Genomic DNA, 20,410 nt, shown 5'->3' on the forward strand with positions numbered 1-20,410 from the left:
GGGGTCACACACGGGCCAATTGGAGTCATGATTCATCTGACGGTCACCACACCTCGCGCTCACCGCACCGTGCGCACACACGTGTGCTGTGCGTGTGCCGTGCCAGGCTGGAGGACCTGCACAAGGAGGACGAGGGGGAGTACGTGTGCCGAGCCCGCAACGCAGGCGGGGAGGGGCACAACTCCGCACGGCTCTCCGTGCACGGTGAGGGGCCAGCCTCACCCCACCCTCACCTCCACCCTCACCTCCACCCTCACCTCCACCCTCACCTCCACCCTCGCCTCCACCCTCACCTCCACCCTCACCTCCACCCTCACCTCCACCCTCACCTCCACCCTCACCTCCACACTCACCTCCACCCTCACCTCCACCCTCACCTCCACACTCACCTCCACACTCACCTCCACCCTCACCTCCACCCTCACCTCCACCCTCACCTCCACCCTCACCTCCACCCTCACCTCCACACTCACCTCCACCCTCACCTCCACCCTCACCTCCACCCTCACCTCCACCCTCACCTCCACCCTCACCTCCACACTCACCTCCACACTCACCTCCACCCTCACCTCCACCCTCACCTCCACACTCACCTCCACACTCACCTCCACTCTCACCTCCACCCTCACCTCCACACTCACCTCCACGCTCACCTCCACCCTCACCTCCACCATCACCTCCACACTCACCTCCATGCTCACCTCCACCGTCACCTCCACCCTCACCTCCACCATCACCACAACCCTCACCTCCACCCACATCTACCCATCACCCTTCCGTGCCCCCACGTCCCCTCTGTGTCCCACCCCCCCCCCCCCCCCCGTACGGCCACCCCCTCCCCCCACCCCAACCCCCCGGGAACCCGTGCCGGCCTTTGCAGTCGCGACTCGCTGACCCTACTTACCCCAACGGCCTGCATCACTGTGTGCGTGTGTACGTGTGTCTGCGTGTGTGCGTGTGTGCGTGTGTGCGTGTCTGGGTGTGTGCATGTCTGGGTGTGTGCGTGTCTGCGTGCGCGTGTGTGCGTGTGTGCGTGTCTGTGTGTGCGTGTGTGCGTGTCTGCGTGCGCGTGTGTGGGTGAGCGTGTCTGGGTGCGCGTGTAAGTGGCGCAGCGCTGCGCTACGAACCTGGCGACCCGGGTTCGATTCCCGCTCACGGCCGACACCGCCAGTGACGATTATCTGAACCGGTCTTGGGCCTCCCGTAAGGTCCACTCAGCCTCAAATGAGTACCTGGTGCGGTGTGTAAACATCGCCGCTGGGGAGACAAAGGCGGCCGGGCGTGGTGTTGGCCACGCACCGCCACGTGTGCCGTGCCAGCCTTCATAGGTGCTGCTCACTAACAGCCCCTACGGTCTGTTACAGGTTGCTCTTTGTTAGCGTTTAGCTCACGCACCAATAACGGTGCGGAACATTCAAACCGGTGCTGGGCCTCACCTAGGGTCCACTCAGCCTCAAATGAGTACCCAGTGCGATGCGTAAACATTGCCGCTCGGGCGAGGCAACGGCTCCCGGAGGGCGCGGGGCCTTCCGCCCGCCGCCCCTCCACGCCGCCGCCGCCGCTAATGCCGCTCGGCGCGGTGCGCTGGCAGGGGGATCGTCGCCCTCGTCGTCCGCGGCGCTGCCGGTGGTGAGCATCTCGGTGCGCACCGCGGCGCAGACCGTGGCGGTGGGCGCCCGCGTCGAGTTCGACTGCCACGCGCCGGGCGAGCCGCTGCCGGCGGTGCGCTGGGACCGCGTGGACGCGGCGCTGCCCCCGCACGCCGTGCTCGCCGGGGGGCTGCTCCTGCTGGAGACGGCGCGACCCTCGGACGCCGGCATCTACCGCTGCACGGCCACCAACGCCGCCGGCTCCGTGGAGTCGCGCGTGCAGCTCTACGTGCAGGGTACGCGCGCGTGTGAGCGTGAGTCTGCGTGTGTATGTGTGCGTGGGTCTGCGTGTGTACGCGTGCGTGAATCTCTGTGTGTGTACGTGTGCGAGAGTCTGTATGTACGCGTGCGTGAGTCTGCGTGTGTATGCGTGCATGAGTCTGTGTGTGCGTGAGTCTTGTGTGTCTGTGTGTGGTGGCGGTAGTGTAGCGGTCAGCGCGCTGCGCTACAAACCCGGCGACTCGAGTTCGATTCCCCCTCACGAGCAACGCTGGTGACGATTGTCTGAACTGGTCCTGGGCCCGCCCTAGGTCGACTCAGCCTCAAATTATTGCGGGGAATCTTTGTCTCCGTGTGTGCAGTGGAGCCTCAGATCTCGGTGATGCCGAGTTCACGTGTGATAGCGCCCGGAGGGACGGCGTCGTTCACGTGCCACGCGTCCGGCCTGCCAGCGCCACAGCTCTCCTGGAACAAGGTCCCCCCTCTCACCCCTCAGCACCTCCCCTCTCACCCCCTCAACACCCTCCCCTCTCACCCCCTCAGCACCCTCCCCTCTCACCCCCTCAACACCCTCCCCTCTCACCCCCTCAGCACCCTCCCCTCTCACCCCCTCAACACCGCCCCCTCTCACCCCCTCGTGTTCCCGTGCACCCCTTCGCGTCCCCCCTCCCCACCTCACCTCGTGTCCCCCGCTGTCTCTCCATCTCCACCCCCCTGCCCCCCCCCCCCCGCGCCCTGCAGGTGGACGGGCCGCCCCCGAGCGACTTCTCGGTGGAGCGCGGCGTGCTGACGATCCGCCACGTGGGGCGCGAGGACGGCGGCACCTACGCCTGCCGCGGGGACGACGGCCGCGGCGCCACCGTGGCGCAGGCCGTGCTCGTCGTGCGCGGTGAGGCCCCTGGGGCGCGGGGATCACGGGGCGCGGGGGTCACGGGGGGCGGGGGACACCGGGGGCGGGGGTCAAGGGGCAGGACACGGGGAGTCGTGGGGGGGTTCGAGGCGGGAAGGTCGGAAGCGAAGGCTGCTAGGGGTGGTGGGATGGGGTCAGGGCTGACGGTTGGCCAGGCCGGCGTGGAGCTGGGCCCAGGGGGCCGGGCGGGCGGCGGCCGTCTCCTCCTCGCCGCGCCCGTGCCGAGGGCCGTCCGCGAGAGGTCGCGCGCTGCAGGGGCCGTCCTCGCTCGGTGGGCTGGGCCAGAGGGGGCCGCCGCGGTGGCCTCTACGCGGCCCCGGCGGCGGCGGCCCTCTGGGTTTGCGGAGCGCCGCCACACGGGGGGCCGGGCTGGACCCTGGAGCTGCTCGCTTGGTTCACGAGGGGATGGTGGCCGGGTGGATCTATGCACTTGGTGTGTGTGTGTGTGTTTGGGTCACCAGTGACGACGATCTGAACCGGTCCTGCATCTCAACCTAGGGCAACTCATTCTGAAATGAGTACCTGATGCGGAGTGTAAACATCACTGCTGGGGAAACAAAGGCGGCCGGGCGTGGTGCCGGGTACACACCCCCTCGTGTGGCGTGTCGGCCCTTATAGGTGCTCGCGAGCAGCACTTGCCCCAACAGCCTGTCGAAGGCTACATGGGGCATCTTTGCCTTTGTACGTTTGGGTGGAGCCATAGCGACGTGGTCAGTGCACTGCGCCACGCACTCGGCGACCCGAGTTCGATTCCCACTCGCGACCAACGATGGTTACGATGATTTGAACCGGTCCTGGGCCTCCACTAGGTGGATTCAGCCTCATATGAGCGCCTGGTGCCATGTGTAAACATTTGCGCTGGGGAGACAAAAGCGGTCCTGGCGTGGTGCTGGCCACCCACCCGCTCGAGCGCCGTGCCGGCCTTCACAGGTGCTTCTCGCTTACAGCACTTGCCCCAACAGTCTGTTAGGGCTACAAGGGGGATCTTTGTCTGTGTGTGTGCGTAGAGGTTCTCCGTCCGTACTTCCCCCCGGGGGCCGGAGCCTACGTGAGTCTCCCCGCCATGAAGGGCGCCTACAAGCGCTTCGAGGCCAAGGTCACGTTCCGGCCGGACACAGCCGACGGTGAGAGGAGCCGGAGGCTCACACACGCACGCACACACACACATACACATGCACACACACACTTACACACGCACATACACACGCACGCACACACGTACACACTCGCACACACGCACGCACACACTTACACACGCACAAACATACACACGCATGTGCACAAACGCACGCACACACACACGCACGCACACACACACATACACACGCACACACGCACGCACACACTTACACACGCATGCGCACAAACGCACGCACACACATACACACGCACAAACGCACGCACGCACACACGCATGCGCACAAACGCACGCACGCACACACATACATACGCACGAACACATGCACACACATACACACGCATGCGCACAAACGCACACACGCGCACACATACGCACGCACACACTTACACATGCACACACATACACACGCATGCGCACAAACGCACGCACACACATATGCACGCACACACTTACACACGCACACACATACACACGCACACACGCATGCACGCACGTGCACACACGCACACATATACACATACACGCACAAATATGCACACGCACGCACACAAACGCACGCAAACAAACAAACGCACGCACATACACACACACATATACACACGCACACACATGCACACGCACGCACACGCGAGGGCACACATAACGCCCCTTTTGTTGTTTCCTTTCGAGCCCCCCCCCCACGATGTCTCTGATGCCCCCTCCCTTGTGCTGTCCATCCTCCCCTCTGTCTCCTGCTCCTCTTCGCCTCCTCCTTCACCTCCACCTCCTCCTTCACCTCCTCCTCCACCTCCTTCACCTCCTCCTCCACCTCCTCCTCCACCTCCTCCTTCACCTCCTCCTTGTGCTGCCCTGCTCTCGTCGTCTTCCTGCTCATCCTCCAGCTTTGATTTTCTTCCACGGTGAGTGTGCGTCCCCCCCACGGTCCTTGACTCCGGTCCCTGCTCCTTCGATGCCTCCCCTGCTTCTCGACTCCATTCCCCAGCTCTTGTTCGAGACCGTTTTCCGGTCTTTGATGCCGATCCCCCGGTTCTCGGGTCCCGGACCTCGCGATGGTGCCACCACTCAATCGCGATGCTCATCGCTGTCACAACACTCGTCGCCTTAGCAACGCTCTCGCTCTGACGCACACACACGCCCGTGTGCGCGTGTGTGTGAGAAGTCAGTGTGAGTTAGCGAGCACCTATGAAGGCCGGAAGCGGCAGTGGAGCGGTTCGCGCTACATTGCGTTACGAACCTGGCGACCTGGGTTCGATTCCCGCTCACAGCCAACACCGGTGACGATTATCTGAACCGGTTCCTGGGCCTCCCCTAGGTCGACTCAGCCTCAAATTAACACCTGGTGTAAACATCGCCACTAGGGAGACAAAGGCGGCCAGGCGTGGTGTTGGCCACCCACCCCCTCGTGTGCTGTATCGGCCTTTATCGGTGCTCGCTAACAGCACTTGCCCCTACAGTCTGTTACAGGCTGTATGCGGGATCTTTTTTCGTGAGTGCAAGTGTCCAGGTCTTTACAGATCTGGACACATTCCCATCAGTGAGCTCCTCCGGCAGGCTTCATTGGCTGGGTCATGTAACGTGCATTCCCAGCCACAGCTTGTACAAACAGCTTCTGTTTGGCCAGATATAAAGGGCTAAACGGGCACAACACGGGCTGGAGAAGAGATGGAGCAGATGAGGTACGGGAGGATGTGGAGCTGAGTGGGCTTGCCGACGACACGTACCAGCGGTATCAGGATCGGTATCTGTGGAGGAAGCTCGTGAAGGACGCTGCTGCTACTGGGCAGTTGGAGGCAGTCGCCATCCAACAACAACAGAGGGCAGAGGAGCGACGCTCACAATGCAGCGAGTTGGCCCAGTAGGGTGCCCAGCTAGTGGTGCATCTGCCAGCCATCTCAGTCAGTGAACCCATGGCACCTGCTGGGTCTGTCAGCGAACCTTTGACACTTCTCGTGGCCTCAAAGTGCACCTGGCCTGGCACAGGCGCCGGGGTGACGTCACTGCCACTTGGTCGGCGAATGGCGGCCGCTGTTGTTGTTGTTTGTGTTGTGAAAGCGCACCAGAGGCGTGTCGGTGAAGCGGTGCCGCGCGGTGTCCGCATGGGTCCCGGTGCACAGGAATTAAAGGGAGGGGGGGCGGCCCGGGGGGGTTCCTGTCTAACCTCCTTCACCTGGGCCCCCCCCCAAACCAACGGGCCTCAGCCTGCAGTTGCACCACCTGCACACTGGCGCCAGGGCGGCTACCGACTACTACTGCTAGTAAACGCGGGGATCGTTGTGTCTTGTTCCGTCCAGGTTTGGTGCTCTACAATGGGCAGAAGCAGGGCAGCGGCGTGGACTTCCTCTCGTTTGGCCTGGTCGGGGGGCGGCCCGAGTTCAGGTGACCGCCCCCCCCCCCCCACCCCCAACTCCGTCCCTAACCCTGACGCGCACTCCGGACACGACCGCACCCAACCACGCCAGCCACAACCTGAACCGCGAACGCACGCATATTGTCTAGGCGGGCGCGGCACGGGCTAGAGAAGAGATGCAGTGATGTGGTACAGGAGGACGTGGAGCTGAGTGGACTTGCTGATGACTGGTACCAGCGGTGTCAAGATCGGCCTCTGTGGAAGAGGCTCGTGAAGGACGCTACTGGGCAGTTGGATGCAGTCGCCCTCCAACAACAACGGAGGGCGGAGGAGCGACGCTCACAACAACGAGTGAAGCGCCGGGTGGCTAAAGCACAGCAAGTTGGCACAGTAGGGGGCACAGGTGGTGCATCAGCCACTCATCTCAGTCAGTAGACCCGTGGCACCTGGGTCTGCCCCGTGACCTCCTGCCAGCGGACGTTCGACACTTCATGTGACCTCAAGGTGCACGTAGCCTGGCACAAGCGTCGTGGTGACATCACCGCCACTTAGTGGCGAATGGCGGTTGTTGTTGTGTCTGCATCTGAACCTAACCCTGTGTCTGCGTGTATGTCTGCGTACGTGTCTGCGTGCATGTTTTTGTAGGTTTGACGTGGGCTCAGGCATGGCGGTGATCCGCTACCCGATGCCGCTGGAGCTGGGCGAGTACCACACGGTGACGCTCAGGCGCAACCTCACCGAGGGGTCGCTCACCGTCAACAACGAGGCGCCCGTCGTCGGATCCTCGCAGGTGCGCGGCGGCCACGGAGAGACGGCGGCGGTGGCGGCGGGGGCGGCGATGGTGGTGGTGGATGGGTGGTGGTGGAGGGATGGTGGAGGGATGGTGATGTAGCGATGATGGAGGGTTTCCTGTACTGTTGTGGGAGTGTGCGTGGCTGTGTGTAAGTGGTGGAGACAAAGGCGGCCGGGCGTGGTGCTGGCGAACCCCCCTCCCCCTCGTGTGCCACAGCGCCGGCCTTCGTAGGCGCTGCTCTCTAACAGCGCTTGCCCCAACAGTCCAGTAAGGCTGCACGGGGGACCTTTGTCCTTGTGTGCGCGTGTGCGCAGGGCAAGTTCCAGGGCTTGGATCTGAACGAAGAGATGTACGTCGGCGGCGTCCCCAGCTTCAGCCGCGTCACGCGCATCACCGGAATCAAGACCGGATTCACCGGTGAGTTGGGGGGGGGGCTGGAGGGTGGGTGGAGGAGCTGGGGGAGAGGGGCGCGGGGTGGTGAGCGAGCGTGCGAGTGAGGGAGCGTGCGAGTGAGGGAGCGAGCGAGCGAGCGAGTGAGGGAGCGAGTGTTTGGACAAGCGGGCGAGCGAGTGCGTGGATGGGCGGGCGAGCGTCCCAGCGGGTGGAGAGGGGGGCGGTGTGAGTCGGTGAGCGGTCAATGTGCGTGTAAGTGGTTGAGCTCGTGAGTGTGTGTGTGTGTGTCCCGTGCGAGTGTGTGTGTCGCGTGTGTGTGTGTCGCGTGTGTTTGTGTGTGTCGCGTGTGTGTGTGTGTGTGTCGCGTGTGTGTGTGTGTCGCGTGTGTGTTTGTGTAACGCGCGCGTGTATCCCGTGCGTGCGTGCAGGCTGTGTGCGTGAGATGGAGCTGCAGGGCGAGCAGGTGAACTTCTTGACGCAGCCGATCAAGTCGGTGGCCGTGCGCGACTGCCCCACCTGCCAGGACGGCCCGTGCCAGGTGGAACAACAGCAACAACACAACACAAAACACAACAACACAGCAACAACACAACAACACTACAACAACAACCCAACAACGACAACAAGAAGCACCAACTGAGTGGCGGTGACGTCACCAGGGCGCTCGTGCCAGGCTAGGTGCTCACGTCGACCCCAGGCGTTGCGGGTTGAGACCCACCGAGGTGAAGCGGCCGATGAGCCAATGCCGCTGAGAGTGTGCTGCTTGGCTGATGGGATGTGTCAAATGTGTGTCGCGTGGAGGGACCGATATGTGAGGGGGGGCAGGAGGGAGGAACGTCTCCTTCGTGATTTTGGTCCCTGTGTTGATTGCGAGTGATTGTGGTCATCATACCAGAGTCACGCTGCTCGCAGCCGATGATGGTGATGATGACGACGTCGATGACGATGCTGCTGCTGGTGACGTTCGATAAAGGTGACGTTCACGAGAACGCAGGCAGCGGCACTGGTGTGCCGATGGTGATGGTGACGACGGCGGTTACGATGGCGATGACGACGGTGGTGATGGCGATGACGACGGTGATAACGAGGAAAGTCGGCGTGTCTGTCTGGCCTCAGAACGAGGGCGCGTGCCACCCGTCGGAGGAGGGGGGCTACGAGTGCGAGTGCCCGCCAGGCTACACGGGCACCAACTGCGAGCTCCCGGTGGCCTCCTCGTGCCACCCAGGTGTGCGCGATCCCTCGTCACGCGCACACACACGCACACGCACGCACACACACACACGCACGCACACGCACACACACACGCACGCACACACACGCACGCACACACACGCACGCACACACACGCGCACACACGCACACACGCACACACACACACGCACACACACACGCACACACGCACGCGCACGCACGCACACACATGCAAGCACACACGCACACGCACGCACGCACACACACGCACGCACGCACACGCACACACACACGAGCACACACGCACGCACACACACACACGCGCACGCGGACTAAGATCCCCCGCGTAGCCTTTGGCATGCTGTACGGGGGCAAGTGCTGTTAGCGAGTAGCGCCTATGAAGGCCGGCACGGCCTTCACCACGCCCGGCCGCCTTTGTCTCTCCGAGTGCCGATGTGCGTTGTATACACAGAGCCGGTTCATGCATTCACCCCCGAGGGGAATCGAAGCCGGGTCCCCCACACGCACGCCCCACGCGCGCGTGTCCCCCCCCCCCACCAACTAACTGACCGCCCCCCCCCCACGCCCCCCCACCCCAGGCTCGTGCTCCGACGACGCGACGTGCGTGAGCAGCGAGGAGGGGCCCGGCTTCACCTGCCGCTGCCACCTGGGCAAGTCCGGGGAGACCTGCATGCAAGGTGGCACACTTGGCTCACACGTCACGTGGCACACGTCACATGACACGGATGGAATATGCCACATGGCACACTTGGCACACGTCACATGACACGGTTGTAATATGTCACATGCATACGTCACATGACACGGTTGGCACATGTCACATGGCACACTTGTCACATGTCACATGGCACACGTGGCAGCTGGCACTGGGCACCAGAGATGGCTAACGTTGCCCCGCAGCCTTCACTGTGAAGGCCACACGTACAGACGCTTTGACGCGACCCCGCTCTGTGACCCCACGGCCCCTCTCTGCGACCCCTATCCCCTCTCTGTGACCCCGTGACCCCACTCTGTGACCCCACGACCCCTCTCTGTGACCCCTCTCTGTGACCCCTCTCTGCGACCTCGTGACCTCTCTCGGTGACCCCGCGACCCCTCTCTGTGACCCCTCTCTGTGACCCCTCTCCCCTCTCGGTGACCCATTGCCGCCACCGCAGGGGAGCTGATCACGGTGCCGTCGTTCTCGGGTGCGTCGTTCGTGTCGCTGCCGCCGCTGAGCAACGTGCAGAAGCAGCTGACGCTCTCGCTGGAGTTCCGCCCGCTGCAGCTCGACGGGCTGCTGCTCTACAGCGGAGCGCGGCGCGGCATCCACGACGACTTCGTGTCCGTCGCGCTCGCAAACGGACACGCCGAGCTGCGCTACCACCTGGGTTCCGGTACGGGGGGGGGGGGGGGGCTCGGGGTGTCGGGGGGGCGGTGGGGGGGGGGGTACCCGTGGCAGCGGGGTGACGGGGGCGGTGGGTGCAGCCATCACGTGCAGAGTTGTTGCACGTTGGACTCGTAGCCAACCTTGGCGTCTCGTGTTGGGCACGGGCAGGCACGGCGGTGCTGCGGAGCCCCGAGCGGGTGCAGGCGGGCCGCTGGCACCGGCTCGTGGTGGAGCGCGTGGAGCGCGAGGGCTGGCTCCGGCTGGACGAGGGCCGCAGGGTGAGCGCTCGCTCCCCCGGGCGCTCCCAGGGGCTCAACCTGCGCTCGCCCCTCTACCTGGGCGGGGTGCCGTCTGGCGGCACGCTGCACGCGCACGCCAACGTCTCCGGCGGCCTGCACGGGTGCATCGCTGAGGTGGGTGGGGCGCACGAGCGCGGGGAGATAGGAGGAATAGGAGGAAGTACGGGGAGACGCGGGGAGACACAGTAGACATGGGCATGGACGGAAACACGCAGGGAGCTACGGAGAACTGCTGGAAAGCACGGCGGGACATGAGGTTCTAGCGCACTACGTTGTCCTCCACGCACGCACACACACACGTCCACCCCTCTGCCCCCACCCCCATGCGTGCATCCCCCCCCGCCCCCCGCCCACCCCCAGGTGCTGGTGAACGGGAAGCGCCTGGACGTGAGCTACTCGTTTGTGGCGTCGCGCGCCGTCGAGCCGTGCCGCGGCGGCGCCGCCAGCGCGTGCGACCAGCGCAACCCGTGCCGCCACGGGGGCTCGTGTGTGCCGCTCGGGGAGTACGAGGTGCAGTGCGTCTGCGCCGACGGATACCAGGGTAGGAGCGCCACCGCCACCATCGCCACCACCACCACCATCGCCACTGCCACCACCACCGCCACAACCATCGCCACCACCGGCGCCACCACCACCGGCGCCACAACCACCACCGCCATCGCCACCACCACCGCCACCACCATCGCCATCACCGGCGCCATCACCGGCGCCACCGCCGCCACCATCGCCACCATCGCCACCACCGGCGCCACAACCACCACCGCCAGCACGGCCACCATCACCGCCGCCACAGCTACCGCCGCGGTGTCGCACGGCACCGGGGGTTGCTCCGCCAGGCGCAGCGCGACTGCTGCTGCTGCCGTCCCTGTGCCATCGTGGTCTCGTGTTTCTCGTGGTACCCAAGCCCCATTGTGTTCATTTGCCCATGTCTCCTTGTCCCCGTGTCCCCGCGCCCCCACGACCCCGTGACCCCGCGACCCCGCGACCCCCAGGCGAGCGCTGTGAGGAGCGGCGGAGCGGCTGCTCCCGCGCCGCGGGCTGCATGAACGGCGGCACGTGCGTGGGCGCGCGCTGCGTGTGCCCCATGGGTTACCACGGCGATGACTGTCACCACGGTAACCGTCTCCACCTCCTCGCCACCGTCGCCGCACAGCACCGCTCCCTTTGGCTCATCCCCGTGCCACTCCCCGAGCCGGTGTGGCCAACTCCCCACGCGAGTCGCCCACATCACCCCCACCCCCGCCTCCCCTGTCGCGGCGTGGCCGGGCTCGGTGCATCTGCCGACGTTTGGCGGCACTCGGCGCGTGACCCACCGTCCGGTGTGGCCGGGCACCTGCACCGTACCCCCCTCCCCACGGCGCGGTACGACGCCGTGTGTAGCACGCCCCGCGGTGTGAACCGACCTCCATCGGTTACCCACCTGGAGTAGAGTAGAGCCCCTGTGGATCACCCACCCCCCATGGTGTGGCCGGGACCTCGCCCATGACCCCCGCCCTCTGTTGCCACCCTCCCCCCCCCCACAGCGTCGGTGATCCAGCATGCGGCCAGCTTCGCGGGCGACGGGTACATCGCCCTGCCGGAGAAGATGTTTGTGAGGAGGTAATCATTCCGTCCGTCCGTCCGTCCGTCCATGGGTAACGTGGGGTCACGGCAACTCTGGCAAAGTTGAACCTTGCCGTGACTCGCCCCCCTAGGGGAAAGTGGACGCGTTGGTCAAAGCGTCTCGGCAGTTACAGCGACGCTGAGCAGGTAAGCCTTGCCGGCCATCGTGATGACGTCATTCCCCGCCTCCCTTCCCCGTGACGTCGTTGCATGTGACGTCATCTCATGACGTCACCACTGTGGCGAGATGTTAACGACCTTGCCTGGTGTACAGGAGGTCGTGGGTTCGATCCCGACCCTGACGCCTGCTGCTGCTGTATATTTGGAGTTTGCGGTGTCTCTCTCTCTCCCCATGGTCATGTGGATTTTCCTCCGGGTTCTCCGTTTTTCCCCCTCCACATTTAGAATTATGCGTTTAGCTTCTATTCATCCCCACGTGATGATTAGCCACTTTGTTGAGTTATTATTTGTGGCCAGGTCGCTTCTGAAAAAGAGCTCTACAGCTCAGTGGGCCTTACCTGGTCAAATAAATGTAGTTTAAATTTAGTTTAGTGTACCCAATAGAAGCGGTGGTCCAGCGGTTAGCACTCTGCGCTATGAACCCGGCGACCCAAGTTCGATTGCCGCTCACAGCCACCAACAGCAGTGACGACTATCTGAGCCGGTCTGGGGCTTCTCCTAGTTCGACTCAGCCTCAAATGAGTAGCTGGTGCGGTGTGTAAACATCGCCAATGGGGAGACAAATGCGGCCGGGCGTGGTGCTGGCCACCTACCCCCTTGTGTGCCGTGCCGGCCTTCATAGGTGCCACTCACTAACCGCACTTGTCCCAACAGTCTGTTAAGGCTACACGGCGCACCTTTGTCTTTGTGCGTGGCCTCAGCATGCACAAACACCCGGAGACCATCCAGCTGGAGGTGAAGACACTCTCCCCGGAGGGGCTGCTCGTCTGGCAGGGAGTGGTGAGTGCCGGCAGTACACCCTCCTCACCCTCCTCACCCCTCGCCTCCTCACCTCTCCTCTGTCTCCCTCACTCTCACTCCTCACCACCTACTCTCACTCACATCACGCTCTCACTCACATCACGCATATCTCCTCTGTCTCTTCCCTCTCCACCTCATCCTCTGTCATATGACTCCATCACATGGCTCTCCCCCTCGCATGGCCCTCTCTCACCTCACCCACACCACGCCCTGACCACGCCGGCCACACCAGCGCTTGCCACGGGCTGCTGGCGCTCGGTTGCCGCTTGCCGTGCGCCTGCGCTGCCCGCGCTGCGTGCGCTGCCCGCGCTACGTGCATGCGAGCTCAGCCGCGTCGTGCGCTCACTCTTCCGCTTGCTCCCCGCCCGCCCTGCCCACCCGCCCACCGTTCTGCCCTTTCACCTCTCACCTCTAGGCAGCAAACAAGGTCGGGGAACGCACGCGGCTCGCCAAGCGCGAGGTAACACCACCTCACCACCCCACCACCCCCACCCTCCCCCGCTCCAACCCCTAACCCCTTCAACCCTAACCCAGGATGGACTCTCACCCCTAACCGGCGGCCGCTAATCCTGAAGCATTCTGACCCATAACCCCGCAGCCTCAGAGACACGAAGCTGCATAAACCCTGACCCTTATCCCTTAATCTTTAACCCTTAACCCTTGACCCCAAACCCAGAAAATGCCAAATGCTGGCCTCTGAATTGGGAAGCCCTCTAACCTCTGACCCCTAACCCCCGACCACTAACCCGGGAAGTGCTCTAAACCTTGACCATGAACTTTTAGAGCATGTCTAATCCCTAACCTTTAACCCCTGATCTCTAAACCAGGAATATCGGAAACCCTTAACACTTACAATTGGACCTCTCACCCAGGATTTACTTTGTAGCTCCTAGCCTTAGGAGCAATCAAACATTAAATCTCGAAGCACTGTGAATGTTAACCCCCAATCTCTAACCCTGAACTTCTCACGTCTCACTCAATAACCTTGTGCGTGCGTGTGTGTGTGCGTATGGGCGTGTGTATGTGTGTGCGCATGTGCGAATGCGTGGCTGCGTGCGCGCATGTATGCGTGGGTGTGCGTGTGCATGTGTGTGTCCGTGTGTACGTGTGTGTCCGTGCGTGCACGGTCATGTGTGCATGTTTGTGTGTACGTGTGCATTCGTGTGTGTGGGTGGATGGGTGGGTGTGTGGGTGTGTGCGCGTGTGCACGTGTGCGTGTGTGCAGGAGGCAGGAGAGAACGGCAAGGGGAAGGACTTTGTGAGTCTCGGCCTCAGGGACGGACGCCTGGTGTTCAGGTAAATGATCAGCGTGTCACCCACGCGCGTCCCCGCTCGCTCAACGCGCGTGACGTCAGCGGCGCGGCTCGGTTTGTGCGGTGGAAAAACGGTCCCGTACCGGCGCGGCCCGGCCCCAGCTCGGTTGCGCGGTGGAGAATTGGGTTTATATTGTCGGCACGGTGGCACGCGTGGCGGCGGCGTTCGTGTGTGTGTGCGTGTGTGTGTGTACATGTGTGCGTTTGTACACGTGTGAGTGTGTGTGGGGAGCGGTAGTGTCGCGGTTAGCGTGCTGCGCTACGAACTTGGCGACCAAAGTTCGATTCCCGCTCACGGCCACCACCAGTGACGATTATTTGAACTGGTCCTGGGCCTCCCCTAGGTCGACTCAGCCTCAAATGAGTACCTGGTGCGGTGTGTAAAACATCGCCACTAGGAAGACAAAGGCGGTCGGGCGTGGTGTTGGCCACCCACCCCCTCGTGTGCCGTGCCGGCCTTCATAGGTGCTCGCTAACAGCACTTGCTCCGACAGTATGTTAAGGCTATACGGGGGATCTTTGTCTTTGTTTTGTCCACAGCTACCAGCTGGGCAGCGGAGAGGCGAGCATTACGTCACGGACGAAGATCAACGATGGGCGGTGGCACAACGTGACGGCCGTGAGGTTAGACCCACACCGCCACCACCACCCACACCACCACCCACACCACCACCCACACCACCACCCACACCACCACCCACACCCACACCGTCACCACCGCCGCCACCCACACCGTCACCACCGCCGCCACCCACACCACAACCCACACGTCCACGAGACCACCACTGCGACCATCATCCACACCACCATCACAGCCAACATCATGACCATCACGTGGTAAATATCTCAACTCAGCCTCAAACGAGTACCCGGTGCGGTGTGGAAACATCGCCACTGGGGAGACAAAGGCGCTCAGGCGTGCTGCTGGCCACCCACTCGCTAACAGCACTTGCCCCAACAGTCTATGGAAGTCTACACGGGAACCTTTGTCTTTGTCTGTGCGGCAGGGAGGGCCGTCTGGGCTGGCTGCGCGTCGACCACGGCGCCCCGGTGCGGGGCCAGTCGGGCGGCACGATGCTCAAGGCCGACGTCAAGGGCAGCGTCTTCCTGGGTAACCCCACACCACTGCTGCCCCCCCTCACCACTGCTGCTGTCACCCTCACCACTGCTGCTGTCACCACCCCCCCCCCCCCCACCCTTTTTAAGTCTACATGGGGGATATTTACCTTTGCCTTTGTCCGTGTGTGCCGGGTGGTGGTGGTGTGGGGGTGGTGGTGGTGTGGTGGTGGTGTGAGGGTGTGGTGGTGGGGTGGTGGTGGTGTGGGGGTGGTGTGGGGGTGGTGGTTTGGTGGTGGTGTGGTGGTGGTGTGGTGGTGGTGTGGGGGTGGTGGTGGTGTGGTGGTGTGGTGGTGGGGTGGTGGTGGTGTGGCGGTGGTGGTGGTGTGGTGGTGTGGTGGTGGTGGTGGTGGTGGTGTGTCAGGAGGTGCCCCGGACACGGAGACCCTCACGGGGGGCCATTTCTCGTCGGGGCTCCGCGGCTGCTTGAGGAACGTCGTCCTCGCCAACGAGGCCGCGGCAGGGGGGGGCGCCCCCCCACACCGCGGCCCCCGGCCCCCCATCGACCTGGCCGTGCACGCGGAGGGAGGCCTCAACGCGGTGGCGTGCGACAACGAATGAGCCCACCCGCCCGCCCGCCCTGGCAACCCTCCACCGCCACACCGTTGTCACACCCTGGCCACAATTTTCCACGCACGCAGTCGGCAATGCCCTACCCACACACGCACGCAGCCGACCATGCACGCCGTCGCCGCACCGAGCGACACTCCCAGAGTCACCGACGTACGCCGGCACGCATTTGGGGTCTACTCCAGGCAAGGGGGCGGCCACGCACTCAACCGCGGTCCGGTTGAACCCTCCCGCGCTGGGGCAGGTGCTGTTAGCGAGCGCCTGTGAAGGCCGGCACGTCACATGCATGGGGGTGGGTGGCCGGCACCACGCTCGGCCGCCTTTGTCTCCCCAGTGCCGATGTTTTTACACACCGCACCAGCTACTCATTTCGGGCTGAGGCCTACCTAGGGCAGGCCCAGTGACTGGTTAGAACATTCGCCACCGTCAATTGGTCGTGAGCCGAGATCGAAGCCACCGGGTTTGTGGCCCACCGCGACAACCGCTACACTTCCGCAGAACACACACGCGCGGACACCCAGTGGCACGGTCACACCGTGACACACACACACACGCGCGCGTGCGCACACACCCAGAGGAAAGGGCGACAACAGCAGCAACACCATTTATGAGAGCCATGAGCGTGCACGCTCCACTTAATTCGCTTACCCCCTCCCATGAACTATCGCCACGACCCCCGATGTCCACCCGCTCGCCCGGTGTGGGTCACCCGTGGAAGGGGGGGGGGGAAGCGGGGGGGTCGCTTGATGTTACAGAAAGCGGAGAGAAAATAATGAGGACAGGGGGTCAAGAGGTCACATGGGAAGAGGGGCGAGGGAGAGCCCATGTTGGGGTCAGAGGGCGTCGTGCGTGCAGGCGTGTGCTGGTGCTGGTGTTCATTTTGCCAAATGCTGATGGAGGTCTTGATGGTGTGGATGGTGAACGCGATGGTGCCGATGCTGATAGCGATGGTGTCGATGCTGTCGATGCTGATGGCGATGGTGCCGATGCTGATGGCGGTGATGACCGTGTGCATGGCCCCACTGTTTGACAAGTTGGGGGGGCACGGCGCTGAGAATCACTTTGCGGCATGGGGATGGAAATGGGTGCGGGGGGGGGGTGGCAGGGGGGGTGAATGGTGGAGGGAGGGGGGGCAGGGACAGAGGCAGGGGCTGAAGCGACGCGGGGACGTCTTTCGGCGATGTGCGGCGGTGGGGTGAGGGAGCGGTCTCCTCCGTGCCGGGGGGGGGGGGGGGTGGCGCTGTAGCCGAGGAGACGCGACTCCACCGATCCACCGAGACCCCGGCGGCTGCACCCCCCCCCCCCGTGTGCTACCGTGTCAAAGCTAACGAATGTACACCACGTTGTTACTCAACCATATACATAATTATTCGTTTTTCGCAGTAAACGTTACGTTGATTTTTGGCAGGCATTGCCCAATTGAGGGTCCTCCCCCCGTTGTTGTTTCGGTCATGGGGGGGTTGTTTGACCATACCTCACCGCGCTGGTCAGTGCCGGTAGGGCTGAAGGTGGCGGGGGGGAGCTGGGGGGGATCGGAGAGCGGGTGGCGTGGTTGGGCGAGAGGGGGTGCTCAGGACCGGTTCAGATCTCACTCGGTGCCGCTGGTGGTGGCTGTGACTCGGGTGGCCAGATTCACAGCGCAGTGCGCTCACCACTCCGCCACCCTCCTCGGCTGCAGGGAGTTTTAGTGGGCGGCTGAAGAAGTATTGTTTTGCCGCCCCCACCCCCCTTCCCCGTCAGTCTGACAAATTGGGCGGCAATATCTCCCCACCACCCTCCTCTCCCCATGGCGCTAACTGTGGTTGACGATGATGGCGGTCTCGGTGCTGACGTTGGGACACCGCGCTGGTGGCGTTGGTGGCCGCAGCGGTGCTGATGGCGGTACAGGTGGTGACTGTGGTGGTGGTGGTGGTGGCAACGATGCTGCTGGTGGTGTCTCGGTTGGTAGAGATGGCGGAAACTGAGTGGATAGCGGAGCTCATGGTGGTGGTGGTGTCGATTATGGAGATGTGGGATGGTGGAGTTGCTCGTGGCGCCGATGGCGGTATAGATGATGGAGATAGTGATGCTGATGGGGATGGTGGAGGTGGCGGTGGTGGTGGTGTTGATGATGGAGATGATGATGATGCTGATGGGGATGGTGGAGATAGTGGTGGTGGTGGTGTTGATTATGGAGATGAAGATGATGCTGATGGGGATGGTGATGGTGGTGGTGTTGATTATGGAGATGATGATGCTGATGGAGATGGTGGTGGTGGTGTTGATGATGGAGATGATGATGATGCTGATGGGGATGGTGATGGTGGTGGTGGTGGTGTTGATTATGGAGATGATGATGCTGATGGGGATGATAATGCTGATGGGGATGGTGGATATGGTGGTGGTGGTGTTGATGATGGAGATGATGATGATGATGCTGATGGGGATGGTGGAGATGGTGGTGTTGATGTTGGAGATGATGATGATGATGATGCTGATGGGGATGGTGGAGATGGTGGTGTTGATGATGGAGATGATGATGATGATGATGCTGAGGATGATGGTGGCGGTGATGGGGGAGGCGACGATCTCGCTCCAGCGGCGCAACGCTACGCTTCTGTATTTATTTGTGGGCTCCGACCTGTGACAATCAGCGCCATGGTTATAGAGCACAAAGGCGACGACAACCCTGACATGGGGACACACGGTGGGGGGGGGGGGGTAGGGGGGGTAGGGGAGGGGCACACAAGGGGATATACGGGGATGCACAAAGGGATTAAACACAGACGCCAACCCTGCGCCATTTGGTGCAACACAGAGCGAGCGAGGTCGTCCCGTGGAGTGTGTGGATTTGTGGACCCTGGCCTTTTTTGGATATCTGCTTCCGAGTCTGGGCCTCTCCGATCTTCGGCTCTGGTCTAAGATCGGAGATCACCTACGTGACTTTACCGAAAGAACCAAAGAGTATCGTTGCAGGTCTTGGTGCTGGTTTCAAGGGTTCAGGGGCCTTGGGTGTGCAGTCTCTGGTCCTGGGTCCATGGACCTGTTTCAGAAGTATCAGATTGCAGAATCGTGAGCTTCATAATTCTCCTGAACCGTGGTCCTGAGGTCACCTCGAGTCCCTGATCCTGGCTCCGTGGACCTGTTCCAGAGTTTTGCAATCTCAAGGTCTTGTGCCCCAAGAATCCCAAACCCTGGTCCTGAGCTCGATGAGTCACAGATCCTGGCTCCATGGACCGGTCCATGAGGTCTCGGCCATGAGAACCGTGCGGCCCAACGCTCGGGGGGGGGGGGGGGGGGGGTAAGCGAACACGCGCGGTCCGGGCTTCGTGGCGGCGCCATTTCCACCGCGTGCGGCACTCCGAACGCCCCCCCCCCCCTCAACCGCTCCTGGTGTTCGTCCGCCCCCCGCGACCCCCACTCGGCCAGCGGACCGGGGGTCCTCGCCGCGGGGCGGGGGGAGGGCAGGGGTCAGGGGGCCCGCTCAACGCTTCCCAGCGCAGGCGTGACAAACTCGTTTTTTTAAGTTATATTTTACAAGTAAGAGAATACGCGTTACTAATGATGATGATGATTACGATAGCGAGTGTGGGCGCGTGTTTTTGTAATGTTACGGCACTGGGAGCGGCGGCGGCGGTGGCTCATGGGTTATCCGCAGAGTCGGCGGGGGGGGGGGGGGCGGTGGAGTGCTCGGAGCGTGGAGCTCTGCCCCCTCTCCCGCCCGGCGGAGCCTGAGCAGTGACGCGTGTGGCTCAGTCTACAAGGGGGCTCAGCCCCCCCCCCCCTATCCCCAAAATAAAACTGGTGCTACACGACCCAATCCCCTGCTGCCGAGTCTCTGTTCTCACCTGGGTTGGGTCTCCATCCTCGTCCGACGCGAGCCACTTCCTCTCGTGTCTCACCTGACTCCACAACTCCCGACCACAGTTCCTGTTGGGTGGCAGAGGCCACCCCCCGACAATATATTTCGCGTGAGACGTCATCCGTAGATCGGTTATGGTAACCCTGCGTGAGTACACAACAATCTCTATCCGTAATAGAGGTTGTTTTGGGTTAGATTGTGTCGTTAAACCCACCACCCGACACAGCCCAGTTTGTAAGGTTTGTCACGTAAACAGAACGTGCCAATTCGTTACTGGTACAGCAACACCATGTATGGGTAATGTTAGTCTGAGGGCAATATCCAGTCTATGGGTAGTGTCAAGTCCATGGGTAATGTCAAGTCCATGGGTAATGTAAAGTCCAAAGGTTATGTTAACTTTATGGGTGATCTATAATAGAGGTTTTTTGTTGGGTTAGATCACGTAAATATAAATGTGTCGTTAAACCTGCCACCACCCGACACAGCCCAATTAGTAAGGGGTTGTCACGTAAACAAAACATGCCAATTAGTTACTGGTTCAGCACTAACCGGTTGTGTGTTGGTGAGTAAAACCCACGATAACATTTACAATTATGGTGTAGTGTATCGTGTAGTGTATAGTGTAGTGTATAGTGCAGTGTATAGTGTAGTGTAT

The 20,410-nt window shown here is 62.4% G+C and overlaps 1 protein-coding gene across 6 annotated transcripts in view; it reads left to right on the forward strand.

The window, feature by feature from the left end:
* HSPG2 (heparan sulfate proteoglycan 2) overlaps positions 1–19,713 on the forward strand; it is a 119,904-nt gene extending 100,191 nt beyond the window's left edge. For 4 of the 6 annotated variants that reach the window (XM_061568130.1, XM_061568132.1, XM_061568131.1 and 1 more), the window contains 23 exons: positions 107–204; positions 1,592–1,885; positions 2,231–2,343; positions 2,610–2,757; positions 3,786–3,902; positions 4,801–4,818; positions 6,211–6,295; positions 6,912–7,056; positions 7,374–7,476; positions 7,881–7,990; positions 8,569–8,677; positions 9,243–9,341; positions 9,822–10,040; positions 10,202–10,446; positions 10,693–10,873; positions 11,325–11,447; positions 11,856–11,931; positions 12,816–12,894; positions 13,331–13,375; positions 14,141–14,211; positions 14,769–14,852; positions 15,236–15,339; positions 15,709–19,713. In XM_061568130.1, the coding sequence (XP_061424114.1) occupies positions 107–204; positions 1,592–1,885; positions 2,231–2,343; positions 2,610–2,757; positions 3,786–3,902; positions 4,801–4,818; positions 6,211–6,295; positions 6,912–7,056; positions 7,374–7,476; positions 7,881–7,990; positions 8,569–8,677; positions 9,243–9,341; positions 9,822–10,040; positions 10,202–10,446; positions 10,693–10,873; positions 11,325–11,447; positions 11,856–11,931; positions 12,816–12,894; positions 13,331–13,375; positions 14,141–14,211; positions 14,769–14,852; positions 15,236–15,339; positions 15,709–15,905 (2,863 nt within the window). In that variant the 3' untranslated portion in view covers positions 15,906–19,713. The remainder of the gene's footprint in view (positions 1–106; positions 205–1,591; positions 1,886–2,230; positions 2,344–2,609; positions 2,758–3,785; positions 3,903–4,800; positions 4,819–6,210; positions 6,296–6,911; positions 7,057–7,373; positions 7,477–7,880; positions 7,991–8,568; positions 8,678–9,242; positions 9,342–9,821; positions 10,041–10,201; positions 10,447–10,692; positions 10,874–11,324; positions 11,448–11,855; positions 11,932–12,815; positions 12,895–13,330; positions 13,376–14,140; positions 14,212–14,768; positions 14,853–15,235; positions 15,340–15,708) is intronic. The other 2 variants (XM_061568129.1, XM_061568127.1) reach the window with 2 other exon arrangements.
* Positions 19,714–20,410: the final 697 nt, after the last annotated feature.

This window comes from Lethenteron reissneri, chromosome 40, assembly GCF_015708825.2.
Source record: "Lethenteron reissneri isolate LAM-NWPU_2019-01 chromosome 40, ASM1570882v1, whole genome shotgun sequence".
NCBI classification, from domain to species: Eukaryota; Metazoa; Chordata; class Hyperoartia; order Petromyzontiformes; family Petromyzontidae; genus Lethenteron; species Lethenteron reissneri.